This window comes from Oncorhynchus gorbuscha, linkage group LG21 (assembly GCF_021184085.1).
Source record: "Oncorhynchus gorbuscha isolate QuinsamMale2020 ecotype Even-year linkage group LG21, OgorEven_v1.0, whole genome shotgun sequence".
Classification (NCBI taxonomy): Eukaryota; Metazoa; Chordata; class Actinopteri; order Salmoniformes; family Salmonidae; genus Oncorhynchus; species Oncorhynchus gorbuscha.
In genome coordinates, this window is record NC_060193.1 from 34,420,611 (window position 1) to 34,446,647 (window position 26,037).

At 41.9% G+C, this 26,037-nt stretch overlaps 1 protein-coding gene across 1 annotated transcript; it reads right to left on the reverse strand.

Moving 5' to 3' along the window:
• Window positions 1-639: 639 nt before the first annotated feature.
• On the reverse strand, window positions 640-24,712 carry LOC124008012 (oxysterol-binding protein 2-like). The gene is made up of 10 exons (XM_046318927.1): window positions 24,601-24,712; window positions 23,635-23,644; window positions 23,477-23,498; window positions 23,202-23,208; window positions 16,898-17,001; window positions 15,072-15,167; window positions 14,770-14,942; window positions 3,043-3,278; window positions 2,880-2,918; window positions 640-2,711 (listed from the first exon to the last, which is right to left on the reverse strand). The coding sequence occupies exons 1-10, from the start codon at window positions 24,710-24,712 to the stop codon at window positions 2,548-2,550; spliced, it is 963 nt and encodes a 320-aa protein (XP_046174883.1). The 3' UTR covers window positions 640-2,547.
• Between the last annotated feature and the right edge of the window lie 1,325 nt (window positions 24,713-26,037).

The following is a 26,037-nucleotide window of genomic DNA, read 5'->3' on the forward strand; positions in this document are numbered from 1 at the left end:
ATTGACAGAGGCCAGAATTACATACTGTATAGTACACATTGGGAGAGATTGCTAGCCTTATCATAAAATGTAATTTAAATATAAAGACAGAGGTGTGAGCCTGTGACAAGAGAATTAATAGAGAATAGTCATACACAGTTCATTCTGAAGAATTCAATTGTTTTAGTGATAATTTATATTTGCAAAGGCTACACACCTCTAAATAAATGGTGTCTTAATCAAGTTTTTTAAAAAGGTTTTGGACAGTGGACTTGAATTAAAAATACGTAAAAAATCAAGTTTAGTACTATAATCATGTTCAATAAAATTAAATAGAAACAAATATATTTTTTTGCCAACCAACCACCAGACCATGGAGGGGGGATAACTGATTCTCAGGTCAGTTGTAATTGGCGAGACTTGAAAAATAGTGTGAGGAATACAACACAAACGATCATTGGTGTATGCGCAGAGATGACTGACAGACATCCCAGCATCCAACCCATTTGAACAGTACCAACATTCGATGACTTCCTCATAATAACTGCAAATAGTTTTAATGCAACTAGCACAACACCCATCAATTGAAACGATGGGAAACAAACAAAAGGGCGGGGCACACCCTGAGAGAGATTGAGACTGAGGAACCAGGTATATTAAGATCAAGCTTGATCCAAATGACAAAGAAATATATCCAGATGCACACAAATGACTTCATGTAACTTTTTTTTAATTGTGTTGTCAAAATCTTAAGTAATCTCCACCAATATCGCACAGCTTCCACTAAACAAGACAGATATATTATTTTCTATTGAATTTCTTTGGCAACCAACTTTCCTTTTTTTGTTATCCAATTAATAACTGTGAAAAATATTCCACATAGAACTAAATAAATGAGGGACAAAAGTATGAAAAAGACATTAGATCAACCTGTTTGACATTCTGGTAGTAATTGCTTAAGACAATAGTGTCATATGTCCTTTCACACACATGATGATTACTGTTTTGAAAGGGATCTCCCTTTCCGCTTCAGGAAAAAAACAACACCAAAACCAAATAAAACAACCATACCATTATCATCATTACTATATAGTAATCCATTTTCTATACATATATAACATAAGTACACTTAAACAAAATTGTTATGAAACAAAGTAAATCCCATATTTTTTGGTGTCAAAACACTTGCATACTCTTCAGAACAGAAATTTATACAGTTAAGTGACAGTTTTTCACCTCAGAATTGATTTCCCCTTGATTACCCCTTTGACAAATACAGACTAAGCATTTACCATAACTATTTTTTAACAACTTTGAATACCATGTACAGCTCATGGCTACTATTATTTCCCATCAAACACATACTGTGGGTAGAAACCATTGTTCCTAAACTGTGAAAATGCTTTTAAGTAATGCTATTCATTTTTACTAGGTTAAATTAAACTTCAATTGAAATTTTTCTTGAAAAATGCATTTTCTTCGCAAAGGGATAATGGGTTTGTCATTCAGTGGATTTTATTATGTTCTGCTGATTGTTTTTAAAGAAATGTTTTACATTATCTGGGTGTGTCCACTCATTGGAGATGGGAGCAGGGATGTCAGGAAAGGACACTAAGAAGGCCAGCCAAGAACTCAAGAGCACCCCTATAAAAAAGTTAATTTCACCATCTCATAATATCCATGACCATAGATTATGAGAAAGACAAGGCCCTAGTAAGAAAACGGATACAGTACAATAACTACTATTTAAGAGAAGGAACATACAGTATTCTGGGCACCCACTATTGATCGGTTGATACTGCATGATGGGAGTACTGCACAACGATGCGTTTCATAAAGCTTCCAATGGATGAACAAATACAATCATACTAGCAGACACCCCAAAACCTTTAGTTCATCTGTTAAATACACTAATCAACAGAAAATAAAAAATGAGAAACCTTCTCCAACTTCTTGAAGGCCACCAATCACTGTTTCAATGACTAATTATATTAACAGAGTTTCATTCCATTTAATAAAAAAAAGTTTACCCCCAACCACAAGGCTCTTGATGAAGAGAGGAACATTAGTATATAGCTTCACAGAGAGCGCTATCGGCACAATATGGTAGGTAGAGGTGTAACTGTTATCTAACCTCATCTGCTCTGGGCCCACGCCACTAATGCCAAAGACAGAGGAGAGAGATTACTTTTATTCAAAACTTATGCCCAGTTTCATTTCATGTCCCTTTTCCTCACACCCTATGACTTTTTGCAAATGTGAAGGAGTACACAGTGTGATGAAGGCTCCACCTAGCCCTCTTATAGGAGTGAGGTTTCTGCCAAATTGCCTTCACCTAGGATACCCTTCAGATCTGTGAACACTGACGGGGTAGAATCTGAGGAAAGAGGGGCTAGGGACTAAAATGCAACCAAGTCTTAGGAATACCCCGTTCACCCATTGGATCAGACTGCAGCATCTCGATCTCTTAGAACAGAGAGCCAGTGGAGTGAAAAATCCACACAATGGGAGGAGTGTAGCTGTTCATTGGTAGGGTCCAATGAAGTAGGTTACGTCCTGGGAAACTTTCTAGTCAAAGACAGCCATTAAGAGGTCAGTATATTTCGGGACAGGACTCTCAGCTGCCTTTCTCCTTAGCCTCCCAGTAGCCTCCCTTATGTGAGTGGATTCACCTGTGGTGGGGTCGTCGCAGCGTTTAAACCACTGCGCTGTGTAGTTATATTGGCGAGTGCCTGATGAAAAAATAAATGAGATGTTATTTAGTGTATTGGCCCTGTGAAAAAGAGAAGCCGTGACCACACAGTTAAACCACTTCCAAGAAACTTAAAAACGATGTTGAAAGTGTGAGAGACAAAAACAGACAGAGAAGCACAGAAAACAGGCAAAAGAGGGATACTTGCTTTTCAGAGAAGGGTCAGTAAAATAGTCCTCATCGACAGCTTGTGGGAGAAGAAAAAGGGTCACGAAAGTGGCCTTCAGTTTCAAGTCTTACAGTATAACACTTATTCCGATTGAGACAGATGGAAAATGAAGGGACTCGAGGAAAAGCCTTTACTCAGTTACCTTCCTCTGACTCGCTGGCTGTACGCTGGCTGGCGGCCTCCCGTTCCCTCTCACGGCGGACACTATGCTGCTTCTCCTCCAGCCTCTGTTTCTCTGCGTTGGCCTCGTCCCACTGGCCCACCTCCCTAAGCCTCTGGTCGGGTCGTCGACGGCTGTCCGTGGGCGCCACGCCTTCCTCAGGCTCGTTCAGCGTCAATGCCAGGTTGGTGAAGAAGTACATCGTCTCTGCTCCCTTGCTGAAATTCCAACATTAAATGCAAATGTAACCCCCTGTAAAGACTGGCTTTAGTTTTTTTGTGTGTGGCAATGCTAATGTCTGCATTCTGAAACTGTCCATGTACAGTGTGGGGCAAAGAGTCGCAGAGTACATGATTGGTCTGAGGTGATCTTGGGGAACGACGACAGAGTTCGTTAAGAGTGTTGTGACACCGAAGTTTATTGTTCAATTTGCTTTTTGTTTAATAGTCGGTATGAGTGTAGTTAGTTCCTTTTTACCAGCTATTTTCTTTTAATTTTGTTATTCACTGGATTCGTCATCTTGAAGGACAGACAAACGAACTGCTGGCTAGGTTCAGTTAGTTAAGCTAGCTAGCTATTCTACCAGCAGCATTCTACCACTTCATCACCGGCTGCCTCCAGTTGTTCTACAAGTAACCTCTCGGCACCGATGGAGCTCTCAAGGTTGCTTCTTCCACCTGTTAAATCCTGAGGAATCCTTGGCCCTCTTGTTGACGAATGCTAGCTTCCTATGCTCCCTCTGTCCGGTTATCCTCTCTTCACTGAATGGACGGTAATGTTCATGTTTTAACCCCTCTCTGTCCTTGTTGAGGTGCCCCAAGGATTTTATTGTTTGTAAAACTTTAAAACAATTGAGAGCTCTCAGTTAACTTTATCTGCCAGCTTACAGTATATATACAGTACACACACTTACCTAGAAACATATATATTCACACACACACAACCAGTCAAAAGTTGACACCTACTCATTCCAGGTTTTTTCTTTATTTTTTACAAATTTTCTACATTATAGAATAATAGTGAAGACATCAAAACTACGAAATAACACACATGGAATCATGTAGTAAACAAAGATGTGTTAAACAAATAAAAATATATTTGAGATTTGAGATTCTTCAAAGTAGCCACTCTTTCCCTTGACAGCTTTGCACACTGTTGGCATTCTCTCAACCAGCTTCGTGAAGTAGTCACCTGGAATGCATTTAACAGGTGTGCCTTGTTAGAAGTTAATTTGTGGAACTTCTTTATGTCTTAATACTTTTGAACCTACCAATTGTGTTGTGATAAGTTAAGGGGTGGTATACAGAAGATAGCCCTATTTGGTAAAAGATCAAGTCCATATTATGGAAAGAACAGCTCAAATAGGCTAAAAGAAATGACAGCCCATTACTTTAAGGCATGAAGGTCAGTAAATCCCAAAAATGTCAAGTGCAATCGCAAAAACCATCAAGAGCTATGATGAAAGTGGCTCTCATCAGGACCGCCACAGGAAAGGAAGACCCAGAGTTACCTCTGCTGCAGAGGATAAATTCATTAGAGTTACCAGCCTCAGAAATCGGCAATTAAATGCACCTCAGATTGTACCTCACATAATTCAAGACACTGACATCAACTGTTCAGAAGAGACCGTGTGAATCAGGGCTTCATGGTCGAATTGCTGCAAAGAAACCACTACTAAAGGACACCAATAAGAAGAAGAGACTTGCGTGGGCCAAGAAACGCGAGCAATGGACATTAGACCGGTGGAAATCTGTCCTTTAGTCCGGAGTCCAAATCCAACCTCTGTGTCTTTGTGAGATGCAGAGTAGATGAATGGATAATCTCTGCATGTGTCGTTCCCACCGTGAAGCATGGAGGTGGTGACATGGTGTGGGGCTGCTTTGCTGGTGACACTGTCAGTGATTTATTTAGAATTCAAGGCACACAACAAGCATGGCTTGTAACCACAATGTCACAAATAATTTGTATCCATCTTTCCAATTACTTTTATAGATTGGGATTCATTTGATTAATATTATGGTGTTTCTATTCTAAGAAATACCAAAAACCATCCGGGTTTCTGGTAGGATGGAACTGAAAATATTGCGCTGTACATTGTGACGGCATGCAGTAACAGTACTGGGCTATTTAGCTAAAGAATCCCTGTGTCGTGCGGGCATGTGGGAGACCCAATTCCCGACGAGGAGGAAGGAGTAGGCTGTCCTTGTAAATAAGAATGTGTTCTTAACTGACTTACCTCGTTCAATAAAGGTTACACTAAGAGCATAAGATTTCTACACCATAATTTTCTAATTCTACTGTAACCAATATCCAAACGGAGATTCAGTCAAAATAAAATCTCATTGATTTATCAAGACCAGAACAAGACCAAAACGATGCTAAAATAGTTGTAGGCTATTGCTTCAAATCCTATTGCTTCTAACTTCAATATGCTCTTTAAATAAAAGAGACCTACACCATTTATAATAGCACATTACTCAACAATTACATATAGAGGATTGGAGGATATTTCAGTAATTCAGTGGTATTTATTCCCATAGTAATTCGTTATGGATCCATAACTAAATCAACATCGTCATTTTGAAAGAGTATTTTTATCATTATTTTATTAACGAAAGCATAGAGATGCCATTATTAGTTACATTGTTTTCATTTGAACGTGCAGACTGGCTCTAAGAACAGAACATCGGGAACGTTTCCCTAGTCAGCGCCATTATTAGTGCAATGGCCCTTGTTGCCGTGTGCTGGGGTACACCCTCACTCTCCCTCCTCCTCCCTTCCCCATGGGCTAGGTCGGTCTTCTGTGCGCTGCTCTGCAGCCCATCCCATGACCCCTGCCCTCGTGCCTCGAACCTTGCCAGCTTTCAGTGGATACAGCTGGAGACCTGCAAGGCAATCCCATTGTGCACCACTCGGGAGCCATGAACAATATGACCAATATATATTACCCTGCTAATAACAGGGTTAATTATATATCTGTGAGAATATCCAACTGGCTTTTATATAAATAATCCTAACAAAATAAAATAAAAACCTTAGCGTAACAGTTTTAGTAAGTAATACTGAAGTTGTGCACAATTATCAGTTTCTATTTAGGTTTATGTCGCCCATTCATTGTCGAGACACAGTAGGACCCAAAAGCATAATCAGTGCTCCATCTCCCCCTTGCGCTGGTCTGGGGCAATGAAGTGGTTATGCAGGGAACCATACTAAACCACAAATTACATCTAAGTCCCACATCATAATCGCAAAACTTTTAGTGGAGCAAACACTGTACATGTACAGACAATCCATTTGATATGAAAGTAGATCTCTTTAAATTATTTTGCAAGATTAAATTTAAGGACGTGTTCTCTCAAAACACTGTTTCAGGCCTAGAAACCCAACAAAGAACTGGTACCCATTTTAAGCCCAAAAGCAAATTCTGTCCTATGGTTAAAAACTCTTCAATTTAATACCCATTGTAGGTTAGTCGAACAAGAAGCCATGTCAGTATATTTGAGAAAAACAAACCACATTCAGAAGAACCTCACTAGAACAGAAGAACAGGAATGAGATGAACTAATGAAAGATTCATCTTTGGTTATTAAATCTGCAGACAACGGGGGTGCTGTGGTTGTTTTAGACTATGAAAAATACAAAGAGATTCAGAGACAACTCAGTAATGAACGTTTCTATAGAAAAGTGAGTGTTGATCCACACAGGTGTTCCAAAGGGATATATGCTCTAATCTGGAGCAAGCCCTATTAAATAACCTTATCTCAAAACCTGAATACTGTCAGGATGCACCTAGGGGATCATGATTTGGGGCTGTACAAATGTTTGATGTATTAGAATAATTGATTATGCTTATGTTATATTAATAATAATAATACCCTCCCGCCTTACATTTATAGGGTCCTTAGACTACAGATTAACAATATATTAATTATATAGTTTTAGAATTCTTCCACAGTTGTTTTCTCTCTCACTCACTCACAATGTGTGAATGAGACAGAACTCTGCAGGGGAGTGTGGGAGACGAGACTACTCAGACATTCCACACTAAATCAACTTTGCGGAGGGGACATTTATTGCCTAGCTTTTAGATAAACACTGAAACTCTATGTTTATACAGCTGTGGATGCAGGGTTTTGGTCTCAGGAGTAAAAAGGTAATGATGTGGTCAGTGACATCACTAAGGCGGAACTTCGGTTTAATAAAACAACTTGAGACCTTTTGTTTGATGCAGAACTTACTCAGAAACATGCGTGCTATGTTCCTGTTTGTCAACTTCTGTCTGCAATTGCATTAATAAAGGTTTTTGAATGATTTAATTAAAGATAGTCATAATGCTAATTTCACCAATGATTGACAAGAAAGGAAAAAATGAACCTAACAATACCTTTGCTGCAAATGTGACATATGTCCATGCCTCTACATTTAGCTGAAATTACACAAACCTAACACACAACAAGGCAATTATCCAGGCAGACCAGTGGTGACAGGAATGGGCTCAATGTCAGAGCCATTGTTGAACTTTGTAGACTTTTATTAAAACTCATGTGCAAGCATTGCCATCATATGGGAAAGACTATATACGTCATAAACAAGAACACACCAATAACGGGTTTAACAGAATAATGTATTTTGGTCACTTTAGATGTTGAGTCTATATAACAGCATTCCCCATACGGGGGGCTGGCAGCCCTAGCTCACTATTTGAGAGACAGAGATACTAACAAATACCCACCAACAACCTTTATTCTAGAGCTGGCTTGCTATGTTTTGATGTCTAAGTATTTCAGGTTTGATGATGAATACTATCTCCAAACGAATGGAACATTGATGGGCACCACATTCGCTTCGAGCTATGCGAACCTTTACGTGAGTCTTTTTGAAGAACGTTTTGTTAATAATGAAAACTAAAAAAAATTTTTTTCATATGTGAATAATGCAACAAAGATGCAAAATCATCTGGCCTAGTGCCCAAAGTTCACTCAGCGCTCACAACAAGCAACCTCTGACAAAAGTCCCTCTACTTCTATTCGAGGTGAAAATTATGAAATCAGACACTTTATCGATAACAACAGCTCATGGTCCTCCTGGAACCAGAAGTTTTTTGGACTCCATGGAGGAACGTAGTCAGAGAAATGCTGATAATGTCTTGCTCGAGCTATGTATGCAACTGGTTCACCTCTGCTGTTCACAGGATACACCACTCCAACCAGACATGCTTTATCTGCTAATTTGCTGGACGCAGAGTTCAGAGTTCAAGTGAAGGTCAGGCAAATAAAAGAGAAAGGAGACTGTATTGCAATCATCTATGATGGATGGTCGAATGTTCGTGAGCAAGGAATATTTAAGTACATCATCTCCACCCCTCAACCAGTATTCTACAAGAGCACATACACAAGGGACAACATACACACTTGTCTCTACATTGCAGATGTAGGCAGTCATCTTTGACCTTGGACCACAGAAGGTATTTGCACTGGTGACAGATAGTGCTGTGAACATAAAGGCTGCTTGGTCTAAAGTAGAAGAGTCCTAGCCTCACATCACACCCATTGGCTGTGCTGCTCATGCATTGGATCTGCTCCTCAAGGACATCATGGCACTGAAAACAATGGATACACACTACAAGAGAGCCAATGAAATGGTTAGGTATGTGAAGGGTCATCAAGTTAAAGCAGCAATCTACCTTACCAAGCAAAGTGAGAAGAATAAGAGCGCCACATTGAAGCTGCCCAGCAACACCCGTTGAAGTGGTGTTGTCATCATGTTTGACAGTCTCCTGGAGGGGAAGGAGTTTCTCCAAGAAATGGCCATATCACAGTCTGCCGATATGGACAGCCCCATCAAGAGGATCCTCTTGGATCATGTATTTTGGGAGAGAGTGGTAAGCAGCCTGAAACCGATAGCAGTAGCCTTTGCACGGATTGAGGGAGACAATGCCTTCCTGTCTGATGTTCAGACTTTGCTTGCAGAGGTAAGAAAATAAATCCGTACTGCCCTGCCCACTTCACTGTCGCTCCAAGCAGAGGAAACTGCCGTTCTGAAATACATCAAAAAGCGTGAAGACTTCTGCCTGAAGCCCGTACACGAGGCAGCATACATGTTGGACTGCAAGCATGCTGGCAAGAACATCCTGTTTGGTGCAGAGATCAACAAGGCCTATGATGTCATGCCCTGGGTGAGGGCAAGGTTCTTGGCAGTCTGGCGAAGTACACTTCCAAGCAAGGGCTTTGGGATGGAGATGTAATATGGCAGTCGTGCCAACATATCTCATCAGCCACCTGGTGGAAGGGACTTTGTGGATCTGAGGCTCTTTCCCCTGTTGCCTCCATCATCCTCCAAATCCCACCAACTTTAGCCGCCTCAGAGAGCAACTTGTCCTTGTTTGTGAACACACACATTAAAGCCCCCAACTGGCTGACCAATACGAGGGTTGAAAAATTGGTTGCCAACCAAGCAAATTTGAGGCTTTTTGAGCCTGACAACAAGCCATCATCAACAAAGTTGGAAAGTGACAGTAAAGATAAGGCCTCAGGGTCTGATGTTCAAGGGGTGGACATTGAGGAGGTCCAGGGAGAAGACATGGAAGCCTGAGAAAGACAACCAAAGCTTTAGTTTCTAGACTATAGGTTTACCGTTGTATGTTGAAAAGGTTTTTGGGAGTTGCGATGGATCATTGGGGATCATTCAATATTCCTTTTGTTGTTCAGCGAAATCATCCCATGTGAAGAGTCAACTCAATTCCCTCTTCAAAGGGGGAGACACTCTAGACACAAACTGTTACAGACCTATATCCTACCCTGCCTTTCTAATGTCTTTGAAAACCAAGGTAACAAACATATCGCCGAACATTTCGAACTCAATTCGAAATGTTCGGAAACCAGAATGCATAGTGGAGAAGGTACGGTGGAGTTCAAAATGGTCGGTGATCTGTTTGTTAACTTAGCTTTCGAAGACTTTAGCAAGGCATGGCAGGATGGATATACAGTGGAGGAAAAAAGTATTTAGTCAGCCATCCATTGTGCAAGTTCTCCCACTTAAAAAGAGAGAGGCCTGTAATTTTCATCATAGGTACACTTCAACTATGACCGACAAAATGAGAAAAAAAATCACATTGTAGGATTTTTTATTAATTAATTTGCAAATTATGGTGGAAAATAAGTATTTGGTCACCTACAAACAAGCAAGATTTCTGGCTCTCACAGACCTGAGGCTCCTCTGTCCTCCACTCGTTACCTGTATTAACGGCACCTGTTTGAACTTGTTATCAGTATAAAATACCTTTTAGAAGCAAGAGTTATTTTATACCTCCAGCCAATCGCATATTGCAGACTTGTGGAAAATGATGTTGGACTTCTCCAAATCTTTCCATAATTTACCCAAGAATGAAAAACAAGCTTTGCTTGATTTACAATCTGATACGTCAGTCCTTATTCGTCCCGTTGATAAGGGTGGGTCGGTTGTACTCATGGATAGGACAGCTTATGTACATGAGTGAAATAGACAGCTGCTTGACAGCTTTTGCAAGAAACTCAGAAGTGACCCCACTTCCCAATTTCAGAATAATATTTTGACTGTCCAAGATGGGTATTTAAGTTCTGGTCAGATAACCAAAAAATAACATGCTAAAATTACCACTTTCTATAATTTGCCGAAATTACACAAGAATGTTACACAACCTACAGGGCGCCCTATTGTAGCGGGCATTGATGCAGTAACGGACTTTTTTATTAGACCACTCGCAGAACAGCTTCCCTCCTTTGTAAAGGACACCAGCAGTATGATCTCTATCATTGAATCTCTTGATCCTCTCCCTGAGAATACCTTGTTTGTTACTTTTGATGTGGAGTCATTATACACTAATATTCCACACGAGGGCGGTATTGAAGCTATGTAACATTTTCTTCTGCAACGTGACCCTAATGAACTTACCTTCCAGTGCATGCATTGTAACATTGGCTGAAATAGTACTTACGCATAACTATTTCATGTTTCTAAATGATTTCTTTATTCAGACGAAAGGTACTGCTATGGGATCCCCAATGGCTCCTAACTATGCTAATTTGTATGTGGGTTACATGGAGAAACAGTCTATTTTCAATCCTCTCAAAAATGTTTTCTTTCCTCACATCATTATTTGGAAACGGTATATTGATGATATTTTTGTTCTATGGAGGGGTGATGCAAAACAGCTCCAGGCGTTCCATGCTTTTCTTAACTCCTGCTCTGAGCATCTGAGATTTACTATGCAATCTGATACACGTCAAATCAGTTTTCTTGATCTTCTGATCTTGTGTGAAGATAATGTTCTATACACTGATCTTTACAGGAAGCCTACTGATCGTAACAGTTTGTTGAGGGCTGATAGTTGTCACCCACTTCCCTTGAAAAATAGTTTGCCCTACAGCCAATTCTGTCGAATCAAAAGAATTTGCAAAAAACAATCCGATTTCGACAGAAATATGGCTGAGACGCAAAGAAAGTTCAAGGAAGAGGGGTAAGAATGATCAGATTAATATTGCCATTGAGAAAATTCAAAACAATACGAGACATGACCTTTTTCAAGGTCAGTCTCGCAAAAAGATGCATTCTTGCGTTCTAACTACCCGCTATTCAAAGTGCTCTGAACAAATTAAGGGAATTGTTCACAAACATTGGCACATCCTAAAATCCGATGATAGTCTCGGTAATGTGTTTTCGGACCTTCCCTTGGTTGTATTCTCTCGGGGCAGAAATCTCAGAGACCAATTGGTAAACTCTGATTTACCACCTCAAGATATTCCTGAACAACATCTATTTGCGCCCCTACTGGATGGAAATTACAAATGTAATGGCTGTGCTCAATGCAATAGCACTTATAAATGTAGATCCTTCAAACACCCACAAACAGGGAAATCGATCCCAATAAAAGGTGTTTTTACGTGCTCCACTAAGGCAGTTATTTATCTTAGAACTTGTCCTTGTGTTAAAAATTATGAAAACAAAGCGCGAATTAAAAGTACGTATCTCAGAGCATCGTAGCACCATTAGGTGTAAAAACTTTACTTATCCAGTTGCGGCCCACTTCTTGGACGCAGGCCACTCGATTTCGTCTCTGTGTTATATTGGCATCGAACATGTCACCCTCCCTAGGAGAGGGGGTGACCTTGATAATTTATTGTTAAAACGAGTGGCTGCCTGGATCTTTAATTTAAAGACCCTTGCGCACTTCGGTCTCAACGTAGACTCTGATCTGAAGCCATTCTTGTGATTGTGATTTTGCCATTGTAATTGTTTGTAAACTTGTGTAGTTAAATTAATCTATGATCGTATGCTATCCATTTGTTTGTATGCTGTTCTTTGTTTGACATTTTAATATTTGATTATTAACCAATGGTATTAGGCCACTCTTGGCCATGATTACAGACACCTGTGTCTTTTTACACTATATAAACGAGTCATCCCGCAGTGTTTGTGATTAAACCCTGATGAACACAGCTTGGCTGTTGAAATGTTGGTATTACATTTTTGCATCTGAGCTCCTAGAGTGTGCGGCTCTCTTTTATTTTCAAGTTTCTACTCCGCTAGCCAGCACATCGTCTTAATAGGTGTGCGTTTCTTTTTCTTCTAGATCAGTATAAAATACACCTGTCCACAACCTCAAACAGTCACACTCCAAACTCCACTATGGCCAAGACCAAAGAGCTGTCAAAGGACACCAGAAACAAAATTGTAGACCTGCACCAGGCTGGGAAGACTGAATCTGCAATAGGTAAGCAGCTTGGTTTGAAGAAATCAACTGTGGGAGCAATTATTAGGAAATGGAAGACATACAAGAACACTGATAATCTCCCTCGATCTGGTGCTCCACGCAAGATCTCACCCCGTGGGGTCAAAATGATCACAAGAACGATGAGCAAAAATCCCAGAACCACATGGGGGGACCTAGTGAATGACCTGCAGAGAGCTGGGAACAAAGTAACAAAGCCTACCATCAGTAACACACTATGCCGCCAGGGACTCAAATCCTGCAGTGCCAGACATGTTCCCCTGCTTAAGCCAGTACATGTCCAGGCTGAAGTTTGCTAAAGAGCATTTGGATGATCCAGAAGAAGATTGGGAGAATGTCATATGGTCAGATGGTAAAAACTCAACTCGTCGTGTTTGGAGGGCAAATAATGCCGAGTTGCATCCAAAGAACACAATACCTACTGTGAAGCATGGGGGTGGAACCATCATGCTTTGGGGCTGTTTTTCTGCAAAGGGACCAGGACGACTGATCTGTGTAAAGGAAAGAATGAATGGGGCCATGTATCGTGAGATTTTGAGTGAAAACCTTCCATCAGCAAGGGCATTGAAGATGAAACGTGGCTGGGTCTTTCAGCATGCAATGATCCCAAACACACCGCCCGGGCAATGAAAGAAGCATTTCAAGGTCCTGGAGTGGCCTAGCCAGTCTCCAGATCTCAACCCCATATAAAATCTTTGGAGGGAGTTGAAAGTCCGTGTTGCCGGGCAACAGCCCCAAAACATCACTGCTCTAGAGGAGATCTGCATGGAGGAATGGGCCAAAATACCAGCAACAGTGTGTGAAAACCTTGAAGACTTACAGAAAACGTTTGACATCTGTCATTGCCAACAAAGGATATATAACAAAGTATTGAGATAAACTTTTGTTATTGACCAAATACTTATTTTCCACCATAATTTGCAAATAAATTCATAAAAAATCCTACAATGTGAGTTTCTGGATTTTTTTTCTCATTTTGTCTGTCATAGTTGAAGTGTACCTATGACGAAAATTACAGGCCTCTCTCATCTTTTTAAGTGGGAGAACTTGCACAATTGGTGGCTGACTAAATCCTTGTTTGCCCCACTGTAGGTCTATAACAGTTTGGGTCTAGAGTGTTTCCCCCTTTGAAGAGGGGGATGACCGCAGCAGATTTCCAATCTTTAGGGATCTCAGACAATACGAAAGAGAGGTTGAACAGGCTAGTAATAGGGGTTGCAACAATTTCGGCTGATAATTTTAGAAAGAGAGGGTCCACATTGTCCAGCCCAGCTGATTTGTAGGGATCCAGAAATTGCAGCTCTTTCAGAACATCATCTATCTGGATTTGGGTGAAGGAGAAGCAGGGGGCCTGTTGGCTGGGGTAGGGGTAGCCAGGTGGAAAGCATGGCCAGCAGTAGAAAAATGCTTATTGAAATTCTTGATTATAGTAGATTTATCGGTGGTGACAGTGTTTCCTAGCCTCAGTGCAGTGGGCAGCTGGGAGTAGGTGCTCTTTTTCTCTATGGACTGTCTGTGTATATTGGTTCCTGACTTCCCTGAAAAGTTGTATATCGCGGGGGCTATTCAATTCGACTTTATGGATCTAGTCCCCCGATGAGATGAAGTCACAAGTATTTGGACAAATTCACTTCCAGTGTAGTCAAAAGATTAATATTCCTAGCAAATTACTACATCAAGCTTGTGACTCATTGGATGCATCTTCAGTTTGTTTCGGGATATTTTATGCAGTGCCATTGGACAATGCAGAAAGTTATTTGCTGTATGGAAAAAGAGCGGGAGAGACAGACAGCCATGCCATACCTCAATAGTCTCTAATTGGTAAAATTTGTGTGGAGACTTTCTCAACATTCCATTTACAGCTAAATATCAGTACTGTATTGTGCTGTATCTTATGGTGGCTGGCAGGAAAAGAGGACACAAAAAACAAGTCAGACACTCACAGTAGAGGGTTTTTCCACCACAGCTCCCTGGCCTTGAGCGTCTGGTAGACAGTCTTCTGTTGGCCCTCAGTGCCATTCTCTCCCTTGCTGCTCTGCATGACCCTGGAGAACTCCATCTTCTCATCCCAGGTCCCTGGCAGCACATAGTGCGCCTTCCCATCCTTATCCATCACCTAGACAGAGACATGGAAAGATACAGAAAAGGCAAAGGAACCAGAAATACAGGTGGAAAGAAGGAAAGGTACAGATTTATGTCTTCTTTTTAGTCTGTTACATAAACGTCAAATGTGTACACCTCCTACCTTCCTGGCCACATCTCTAGAGAAGTAGCTGTAAGGAGCAAACTTCAAATGGCAGCGATCTCCAGTCTCTTGATTTACCACATCAATGTCTCCAGACTAGAATTGAAGAGAGAAAAATTGGGCATAAACCAATACCCACTGGCAAATAATCCAAGAAAAATACACCTACAAGGGGTTTTCTTTATTTTTACTATTTTTTACATTTTAGAATAATAGTGAAGACATCAAAACTATGAAATAACCAATAAAGTGTTAAACAGATCAACATAGATTTTATATTATTTAAATGGCCGCCCTTTACCTAGAATATAGATTTGCACTCAAGCAAGCATAACCTGGAATGCTTTTCCAATAGTCTTGAAGCAGTTCCCACATATGCTGAGCACTTGTTGGTTACTTTTCCTTCACTCTGCGATCAGACTCATCCCAAACCATCTCAATTTGGTTGAGGTCGGGGGCTTGTGGAGACCAGGTCATCTGATGCTGCACTCCACATCACTCTCCTTGGTCAAATAACCCTTGTGTTGGGTCATTGTACTGTTGAAATACAAATGATAGTGGGACTGTGCGCAAACCAGATGGGATGGCGTATCGCTGCAGAATGCTGTGGTAGCTATGCTGGTTAAGTGTGCCTTGAATTCTAAATAATCACAGTGTCACCAGCAAAGCACCCCCACACCTCCTCCTCCATGCTTTACGGTGGGAAATACACATGCGAAGATCATCCGTTCATCCACAGCACATCTCACAAAGACACAGCGGTTCGAAACAAAAATCTCCAATTTGATCTCCAGACAAAAGGACACATTTCCACTGGGTTAATGTCCATTGCTTGTGTTCCTTGGCCCAAGCAAGTCTTTTTCTTATTGGTGTCTTTTAGTAGTGGTTTTCTTTGCAGCATTTCGACCATGAAGAACTGATTCATGCAGTCTCCTGTGAACAGTTGATGTTGAGATGTGTCTGTTACTTGAACTACCTAGGATAGGATAAAGTAATCCTTCTCACCCCCCCCCCCTTAAAAGATTTAGATGCACTATTGTAAAGTGGCTGTTCCACTGGATGTCATAAGGTGAATGCACCAATTTTTAAGTCGCTCTGGATAAGAGCGTCTGCTAAATGACTTAAATGTAAATGTAACTCTGTGAAGCATTTATTTGGGCTGCAATTTCTGAGGCTGGTAACTCTAATGAACTTATCCTCTGCAGCAGAAGTAACTCTGGGTCTTCCATTCCTGTGGCAGTCCTCATAAGAGCCAGTTTCATCATAGCGCTTGATGGTGTTCGGGACAGCACTTAAAAGAAACTTGCAAAGTTCTTGACATGTTCAGTATTGTCTGACATTCATGCCTTAAAGTAATGATGGCCTGTCATTTCGCTTTGGTTATTTGAGTTGTTCTTGCCATAATATAGACTTGGTATTTTACCAAATGGGGCCATCTTGTGTATACCCCCCCCTACCTTGTCACAACACAACACAAATAAATCCACAAATGAACTTTTAAGAAGGCACACCTGTTAATTGAAATGCATTCCAGGTGACTACTTCATGAAGCTGGTTGAGAGAATTCCAAGAGTGTGAAAAGCTGTCATCAAGGCAAAGGGTGGCTATTTGAAAAATCTCAAATATAAAATATTTTGATATGTTTAACACGTTTTGGTTACTACATGATTCCCTATGTGTCATTTCATAGTTTTGATGTCTTCAATATTATTATACAATGTAGAAAATAGTACAAATAAATAAAAACCCTTCAATGAGTAGGTGTTCTAAAACTTTTGACCGGTAGTTTAGGTTGTGTATTTTTGTTCCCTCCAAGTTCATCTCACCTGGTCGATCCACAGTTTGCCGACTATGATGTTGTGCACGGTGGTGGTGACCTTCTTCCATGTGTAGTGGTTGTTGCACTTCTCAAAGATGGCATGGATTGCCCCTACGGGAAAAGGTCAACGAATAAAAAAACCTGTAGTGCTGAAATCAAAGGCCATATGTATCAAGCGTCTCAGAGAAGGAGTGCCAATTTACACAGAACAAAAATATAACCGCAATATGTAAGGTGTTGGTCCCATGTTTCATGAGCTGAAATAAAAGATCCCAGATAAGTTTCTTTCAAATGTTATGCACAAATGTATTTACATTTGTCGTGACTTGACTATAACATTGATCTGAACACTTATTTATCTAACTTTGTTAAATTGTTTCCCGATTAAATTAATCATGTAACAATTAACTCATTAGGATCTAGCGCACCACAAGAGCAGTTCTTTAAAGAGTTACCATATCCCCAATTAAACTCTAAGTCTTTAGCTATCACACTTATAAAAAGTCAACTTATTAATCATAACCTCGTATCATATCATTCTGACCCATCATAACCTTCTTGCGTCTGCATAAACCCGAGCCTTGCTTATGATTCAGTACTACACTAGTTGGTTTAATTATTTATTTACTAGCTAATTAAATTGTGACTAGATAAGCATACACATTTAATACATTAAAAACAGGTCCCAAACGGAATGACAACAACGTGGCTGCTTGTTACAAAGGAGATGGAGGGGGAGGGAGAGAGGGGGACAGAGACACTTAACATTGGCACTTTCAAAAACAACTCACCTACAGTAACCGCATACAGTTGAAGACAGAAGTTTACATACACCTTAGCCAAATACATTTAAACTCAGTTTTCACAATTCCTGACATTTAATCCTTGTAAAAATTCCCTGTCGTAGGTCAGTTAGGATCAACACTTTATTTTACATTTACATTTACATTTAAGTCATTTAGCAGACGCTCTTATCCAGAGCGACTTACAAATTGGTGCATTCACCTTATGACATCCAGTGGGACAGTCACTTAACAATAGTGCATCTAAAACTTAGGGGGGGTGGGGTGAGAGGGATTACTTAACCTATCCTAGGTATTCCTTAAAGAGGTGGGGTTTCAGGTGTCTCCGGAAGGTGGTGATTGACTCCGCTGTCCTGGCGTCGTGAGGGAGTTTGTTCCACCATTGGGGGGCCAGGGCAGCGAACAGTTTTGACTGGGCTGAGCGGGAGCTGTACTTCCTCAGTGGTAGGGAGGCGAGCAGGCCAGAGGTGGATGAACGCAGTGCCCTTGTTTGGGTGTAGGGCCTGATCAGAGCCTGGAGGTACTGAGGTGCCGTTCCCCTCACAGCTCCGTAGGCAAGCACCATGGTCTTGTAGCGGATGCGAGCTTCAACTGGAAGCCAGTGGAGAGAACGGAGGAGCGGGGTGACGTGAGAGAACTTGGGAAGGTTGAACACCAGACGGGCTGCGGCGTTCTGGATGAGTTGAAGGGGTTTAATGGCACAGGCAGGGAGCCCAGCCAACAGCGAGTTGCAGTAATCCAGACGGGAGATGACAAGTGCCTGGATTAGGACCTGCGCCGCTTCCTGTGTGAGGCAGGGTCGTACTCTGCGGATGTTGTAGAGCATGAACCTACAGGAACGGGCCACCGCCTTGATGTTAGTTGAGAACGACAGGGTGTTGTCCAGGATCACGCCAAGGTTCTTGGCGCTCTGGGAGGAGGACACAATGGAGTTGTCAACCGTGATGGCGAGATCATGGAACGGGCAGTCCTTCCCCGGGAGGAAGAGCAGCTCCGTCTTGCCGAGGTTCAGCTTGAGGTGGTGATCCGTCATCCACACTGATATGTCTGCCAGACATGCAGAGATGCGATTCGCCACCTGGTCATCAGAAGGGGAAAGGAGAAGATTAATTGTGTGTCGTCTGCATAGCAATGATAAGAGAGACCATGTGAGGTTATGACAGAGCCAAGTGACTTGGTGTATAGCGAGAATAGGAGAGGGCCAAGAACAGAGCCCTGGGGGACACCAGTGGTGAGAGCGCGTGGTGAGGAGACAGATTCTCGCCACGCCACCTGGTAGGAGCGACCTGTCAGGTAGGACGCAATCCAAGCGTGGGCCGCGCCGGAGATGCCCAACTCGGAGAGGGTGGAGAGGAGGATCTGATGGTTCACAGTATCGAAGGCAGCCGATAGATCTAGAAGGATGAGAGCAGAGGAGAGAGAGTTAGCTTTAGCAGTGCGGAGCGCCTCCGTGATACAGAGGAGAGCAGTCTCAGTTGAATGACTAGTCTTGAAACCTGACTGATTTGGATCAAGAAGGTCATTCAGAGAGAGATAGCGGGAGAGCTGGCCAAGGACAGCACGTTCAAGAGTTTTGGAGAGAAAAGAAAGAAGGGATACTGGTCTGTAATTGTTGACATCGGAGGGATCGAGTGTAGGTTTTTTCAGAAGGGGTGCAACTCTCGCTCTCTTGAAGACGGAAGGGACGTAGCCAACGGTCAGGGATGAGTTGATGAGCGAGGTGAGGTAAGGGAGAAGGTCTCCGGAAATGGTCTGGAGAAGAGAGGAGGGGATAGGGTCAAGCGGGCAGGTTGTTGGGCGGCCGGCCGTCACAAGACGCGAGATTTCATCTGGAGAGAGAGGGGAGAAAGAGGTCAGAGCACAGGGTAGGGCAGTGTGAGCAGAACCAGCAGTGTCGTTTGACTTAGCAAACGAGGATCGGATGTCGTCGACCTTCTTTTCAAAATGGTTGACGAAGTCATCTGCAGAGAGGGAGGAGGGGGGAGGGGGCGGAGGATTCAGGAGGGAGGAGAAGGTGGCAAAGAGCTTCCTAGGGTTAGAGGCAGCAGCTTGGAATTTAGCGTGGTAGAAAGTGGCTTTAGCAGCAGAGACAGAGGAGGAAAATGTAGAGAGGAGGGAGTGAAAGGATGCCAGGTCCGCAGGGAGGCGAGTTTTCCTCCATTTCCGCTCGGCTGCCCGGAGCCCTGTTCTGTGAGCTCGCAATGAGTCATCGAGCCACGGAGCGGGAGGGGAGGACCGAGCCGGCCTGGAGGATAGGGGACATAGAGAGTCAAGGGATGCAGAGAGGGAGGAGAGGAGGGTTGAGGAGGCAGAATCAGGAGATAGGTGGGAGAAGGTTTGAGCGGAGGGAAGAGATGATAGGATGGAAGAGGAGAGAGTAGCGGGGGAGAGAGAGCGAAGGTTGGGACGGCGCGATACCATCCGAGTAGGGGCAGTGTGGGAGGTGTTGGATGAGAGCGAGAGGGAAAAGGATACTAATAATGAAATGTCAGAATAATACTAGAGAGAATAAATTATTTCAGCTTTTATGTCCTTCATCACATTCCCAGTGGGTCAGAAGTTTACATACACTCAATTAGTATTTAGTAGCATTGCCTTTAAATTGTTTAACTTGGGTCAAATGTGTCAAATAGCCTTCCACAAGCTTCCCACAATAAGTTGGGTGAATTTTGGCAGAGCTGGTGTAACTGAGTTAAGTTTGTAGGCCTCCTTGCTCACACATGCCTTTTCAGTTCTGCCCACAAATTGTCTATAGGATTGAGGTCAGGGCTTTGTGATGGCCACTCCTATGCCTTGACTATGTTGTCCTTAAGCCAGTTTGCCACATCTTTGGAAGTATGCCTGGGGTCATTGTCCATTTGGAAGACCCATTTGCGACTAAGCAAATGTCTTGAGATGTTGCTTCAATATATCCACATAATTGTCCTGCCCTCATGATGTCATCTATTTTGTGAAGTGCACCAGTCCCTCCTGCAGCAAAGCGCCCCCCAGAACATGATGCTGCCACCCCCGTGCTTCTCGGTTGAGATGGTGTTCTTCGGCTTGCAAGCCCCACCTTTTTTCCGCCAAACATAACAATGGGCATTATGGCCAAACAGTTATTTTTTGTTTCATCAGACCAGAGGACATTTCTCCAAAAAGTATGATCTTTGTCCCCATGTGCAGTTGCAAACCTTTGTTATGTTGATATAGGACCAGTATTACTGGGATACTTTATATAGATAATTTTGTATCGGTTTCCTCCAGCATCTTCACAAGGTCCTTTGCTGTTGTTCTGGGATTGATTTGCACTTCTCGCACCAAAGTACGTTAATCTCTAGGAGACAGAACTAGTCTCCTTCCTGAGCAGTATGATGGCTGTGTGGTCCCATGGTGTATATACTTGCGTACTATTGTTTGTACAAATGAACGTGGTACCTTCAGGCATTTGGAAATTGATCCCAATGATGAACCAGACTTGAGGTCAACACATTTTTTTCTGAGGTCTTGGCTGATTTCTTTGGATTTTCCCATGATGTCAAGCAAAAAGGCACTGAGTTTGAAGGTAGACCTTGAAATACACCCACAATTACTCAAATTATGTCAATTGGCCTATCAGAAGCCATGACATTTTCTAGAATTTTCCAAGCTGTTTAAAGGCACAGTCAACTTAGTGTATGTAAACTTCTGACCCACTGGAATTGTGATACAGTGAATTATAAGTTAAATAGTCTGTCTGTAAACTGTAAATTGTTGGAAAGAATTACTTGTGTCATGCACAAAGTAGATGTCCTAACCGACTTGCCAAAACGATATAGTTTGTTAACAAGGAATATGTGGAGTGGTTGAAAAACAAGTTTTAATTACTCCAACCTAAGAGTATATAAACTTCCTACTTGTGTGTGTGTGTCTTTTTATTTGACCTTTATTTTACCAGGTAAATTGACTGAGAACACATTCTCATTTACAGCAATGACCTGGGGAATAGTTAAGGGGAGAGGAGGGGGGATGAATGCGCCAATTGGAGGCTGGGAATGATTAGGTGGCCGTGATGGTACGAGGGCCAGATTGGGAATTTAGCCAGGACACCGGGGTTAACACCCTACTCTCACAATAAGTGCCATGGGGTCGTCAGTTACCATTTTTTCTTAACTGCTACAATTGATTGGTGGCGTAGTCCACTATAATAGAGTTGGCTCATAGTTTAATGGTTGGGAGTTCTAATCCCACATGGGGCAGATATATTTTTTTATTTACAATATTCATCCCGTGCCCACACACTTCTAATTCTGAAATCTGACATCACACCTGTGAATGTGGTCACCCTGGTAGCAGTTGTAGGTTTTTATACAGTACCCGAGAACAATCTGTGAGTTAATTTGACCATTGGAAAAATAGCTACTGCGTAAATATTGAAATGCGGGTTTGATTGAATTCCCACAACTTTCACCTAAATCCATTTTTTCATTGAAGGGGTTGGGCAAAGGCTGAAATTAGCATTGAGAGTTACCCTTTAATGAGAAAGAGTCCTTTCATGATATTAATTATTATTAATTATATTATGAAATCATTAAGCTGCAGATGGTATTAATAAGCTTGTTCAACATTGCAGCCGACTTTGAAGGCTTTGATGCTATCCTACATGGCCATAATCTGGTTCAGACTTCAAATATTCATGATCAAGACCAATTGAAATCAATAAAGTCTGACATTACCAGGTCACGTGACAGGCAAGAGGTATTTCTTGGGTGGATTTGAGCAAACATTACACTGATAGCATTCCGGACATTGTATGGTATCCAATAGGAAGCAACCTTTTATGGTGCATACAGTCACCTTTAGGAACCGACACAAAATAACCCTGCTTGAGTACTGGCTAAGGAGACCAGCTCGGAATTTCCAGTACAAAAGACAAGAGCTATTTCCAGTACAAAAGACAAGAGCTATTTTCATCACCTTTGCAAGTCAGATTTTCCACATATATTGCCTTGGAGTGTCTGGAAATGGTGTTTAGTATACTCCCGATTTGCACACCGGTCTAAGACAATGCACCTCGGTGCAACAGGCGTCACTACAGTGCCTGATTCGAATCCAGGCTGTATCACAACTGGCCGTGATTAGGAGTCCCATAGGGCGGCACAATTGACCCAACTCATCCGGGTTTGGCTGGGGTAGGCCGTCATTGTAAATAAGAATTTGTTCTTAACTGAATTGCCTAGTTAAATAAAGGTTAAATAAAAAACTACTGCATTGTTAGCTCTACTTTTGTAAAAGGAGCCAACAGGGACTATTTTGGAAACTCCTCAGCTTCACTTGGATGGATTTGTCCTTGATGTCGCCCTACCCCTCTGCATGTAAACTTGGAGACAAAACTACAATTCAAGTAGAGGATACACAGAGCTGGCAATCACCCGTTTACAAAGATGTGCAACTAAATTAAAATACATGCTAATGAGTTTCATTTCATTTCCTAAACTGAATGAATACTGAATTGGGCCCCAACCCTGTTCAGTGGAGTAGAGGTCTTACCTTTTTCCTGTAGCCGCTGGCCCCCATGGTGAGCAGGGTGATGCGCACATCCGGGCAGGGGGAGGCAGAGACAATACAGACAGGCAGAGAGAATACAGACACACAGGAATACAACAGAGCACAGAGACACTGAGGGCTGGCAGAACAATTACACTAGATGAGCCCTATGATAACAGTAAACTAGTAGCTAATCCAGGTAATAGCAACTTTACACAAAAAGGTTGCAGGCTTGGTTCAAACACATGTGGCCCTTAGTGATATGAAACAGCACTAACCTGGATACATTCTGCTGATCTCCTGAAATAAAAGACTCATTGAAACCAGCAATTGTGGCACCTCCTACTGGAACCATGAAGTTTTTGTCCAGGCTTTGTACAAAGGCATCGATTCTTCCAACATGAGCCCCCTGAATAGATTATGAAAATAACCTAACTTTGCTATGCCTATGGAACGGAAAAATATGATTTATGAAAGAGGAGTTGGAGCAGTAGTACCTGCTGAATAAAGTGCATACACTTGGATGACTGCACTCCATAAGAATTGTTGACAACATGGAGGATGTCATATTTGGCACACATTGTGGCTAGCTCCTCCAATCTTTCAGAACAGAGGAAAGTCATTATCAAATAATGCCCTGGTAATCTTCACCCAACATACACTGTAATAATATGGAAGTATGCTTCTGTGAGTAATGTCATGAAGTATATATAATAGACTATAATAAAACAGTATGCAGACTATACAAATAACATTTGTTTCCAGTGATACCAGTTATAATAGCACATGATAATAGGACATGGACATTTTATTTGTTACAGCTCTATTTAACCATGATTGGATGGCAAAGCAAGAAGTAGTGGAGTGGACACAAAGGATGTTCTCTGCTCCCAGCTCTTGCATCTTAAGGTCCACAGACTCCAGATCTGTTCTCAGCTCATCGCCTTCTAAAATGTTCTCACCACCACGGGTTCAAACCCTGTTCATGGTTACAACAAGCAAAAGTGGTCAATGTTGGGGTTGGACAAGAGTTGCCTTGAAGGGGAGCTACAGTGGGGTAGTGGACGCATAACATTTGCCGGCATGAGCAGAGAGCAAGATACTTTATTAAGTGTTTTCATGTGTGAGCCGTGCGCCGAATTCTTTAAAATAGAAACAGAGAGAAATGTTGCACTAAGCAGGGATGGATGAATGGGAGCGTGTCACACTCTGCAAAAGTTAGGCCCTACGAGTCAAGTATAGCAAGCATTTTAGGCAGCTCTTAGAAATGTCATTTTAAAAACTAGCTGAACTGATAGGTGCATCTAGAGCAGGAATGGAGAGTACAAGAAACTGTAGGGCATAACTTACTTTTATAATGTTACAGAGAGTGGTATTGAACACGGTCATGCTAGTACTTAACCTGCAGTGATCATGGCATTGAAGCAGGACTTCTGGTCAATGAGGGGCCAGATGATGTAGCGCGCCTTTGGTCTCTTGTGGCGAAGTGTTAGGAAGCACAGTGTCAGGCTCATCCCGGTTGCCATTGGAACTACAAAACAACTGGCCACACTTTGCACACCTGTAAACATGCACAATAACAAACAAGCTAGGAACAAAAGTGTGCATTGTGTAGCTCTACTACAGAACTGGAGGTGTCCATTACTGTCATATATTTATCAGTAGGCTAAATGCAATCTTAGTTACACACCTGAGTTTTAAAATGTCCAGTACAAGTGAATTAGTCAGCTTGCTCAGCAGACTGGAACCTGCATCCTTAGGTTGAGTTGCAGCGATGTCACCAGATAATAAGAACCTGTAATGTCGTCGGGCCACCAAACTAGAGGCCACTCTGCCCTCCCTCTCACCAACACCACAGTTTCCAAAGAAGTTGTTGCTGTCCATCACAGCCAGTTCATTTTGCTGTTTGGTTCCTAGTGAATACACCCCTGATGTAGTTACCTGGCAAATGTGCAACTGATCTGATCATCTTATCGAAATAATAGAATTTGAAGGAATGTTATTCGGATATTAACGTTACCTGGTCCAAAAGCTGTTTAATCAGCTGCTCATGACTGTGACCCCTGGCGAATGTAGGATGCCGACACAATCTTCTCACTTATGGAAAAGTTTTCACTATTCATCTCAACATTCGCTGTTAAGAGATAAGAGTAGATTAGCATATGCAATTCTAGCCATAATAGTCAGTAGAAACGTGTACTTTAGCGAACGTGTTCATCACAAAACTAAAGTACAACCTTCTAACGAGTGGTGTATTCAGGGCTAATGCCGAATCAAAGTAATCCTCAGCTCCGTTTATGCTAATATTGATTTGGCTACTGGTTATTGTAGTGTTTATCTTTTTAAAAATCTGCCTTACCTTTGCAGCTATTTTCACTGTCAAGAAAGCCGATTTCATTCTCTCACGTTTTGAATTCTACTTCCGAGTTTTCTTCTGTGTTTATCATCGGATGGCGAGCCCAGAAACACAAAACATCACCTGCGATTGGATGGAGAATGACTGCCCCCTCTCATTGAAGCTCTGAAGCTCAAAGTCGATGGGTGTACTGCGGGCTGTTGTACAGTAGAGTCAGAAAGTATTCAGACCCCTTCCTTTGTCCACATTTTGTTACGTTATAGCCTTATTCTGAAATATATTAAATACATAAAAGGCCTCATCAATCTAAACACAATACCCCATAATTAACGGGTGTGTTTTGTGCAAATTTATAACAAATAAAAACCGATACCTTATTTACATAAGCATTATGTAAATTTGCTATGAGACTCGAAATTGAGCTCAGGTGCATCCTGTTTCCATTGATCATCCTTGAGATGTTTCTACAACTTGATTGGAGTC

What these genes read in the sequence shown, in the direction of transcription:
- LOC124008012 (XM_046318927.1), bottom strand. Translation starts at nt 24,712, where the DNA reads ATGAGCCTGACACTGTGCTTCCTAACACTTCGCCACAAGAGACCAAAG. An exon ending in AGCCAGCGAGTCAGAGGAAG is followed by an intron (nt 2,919 to 3,042) that starts GTAACTGAGTAA and finishes TTCTCCCACAAG; the next exon opens with CTGTCGATGAGGACTATTTT. An exon ending in TACTGACCCTTCTCTGAAAA is followed by an intron (nt 2,712 to 2,879) that starts GCAAGTATCCCT and finishes TTTTTTCATCAG; the next exon opens with GCACTCGCCAATATAACTAC.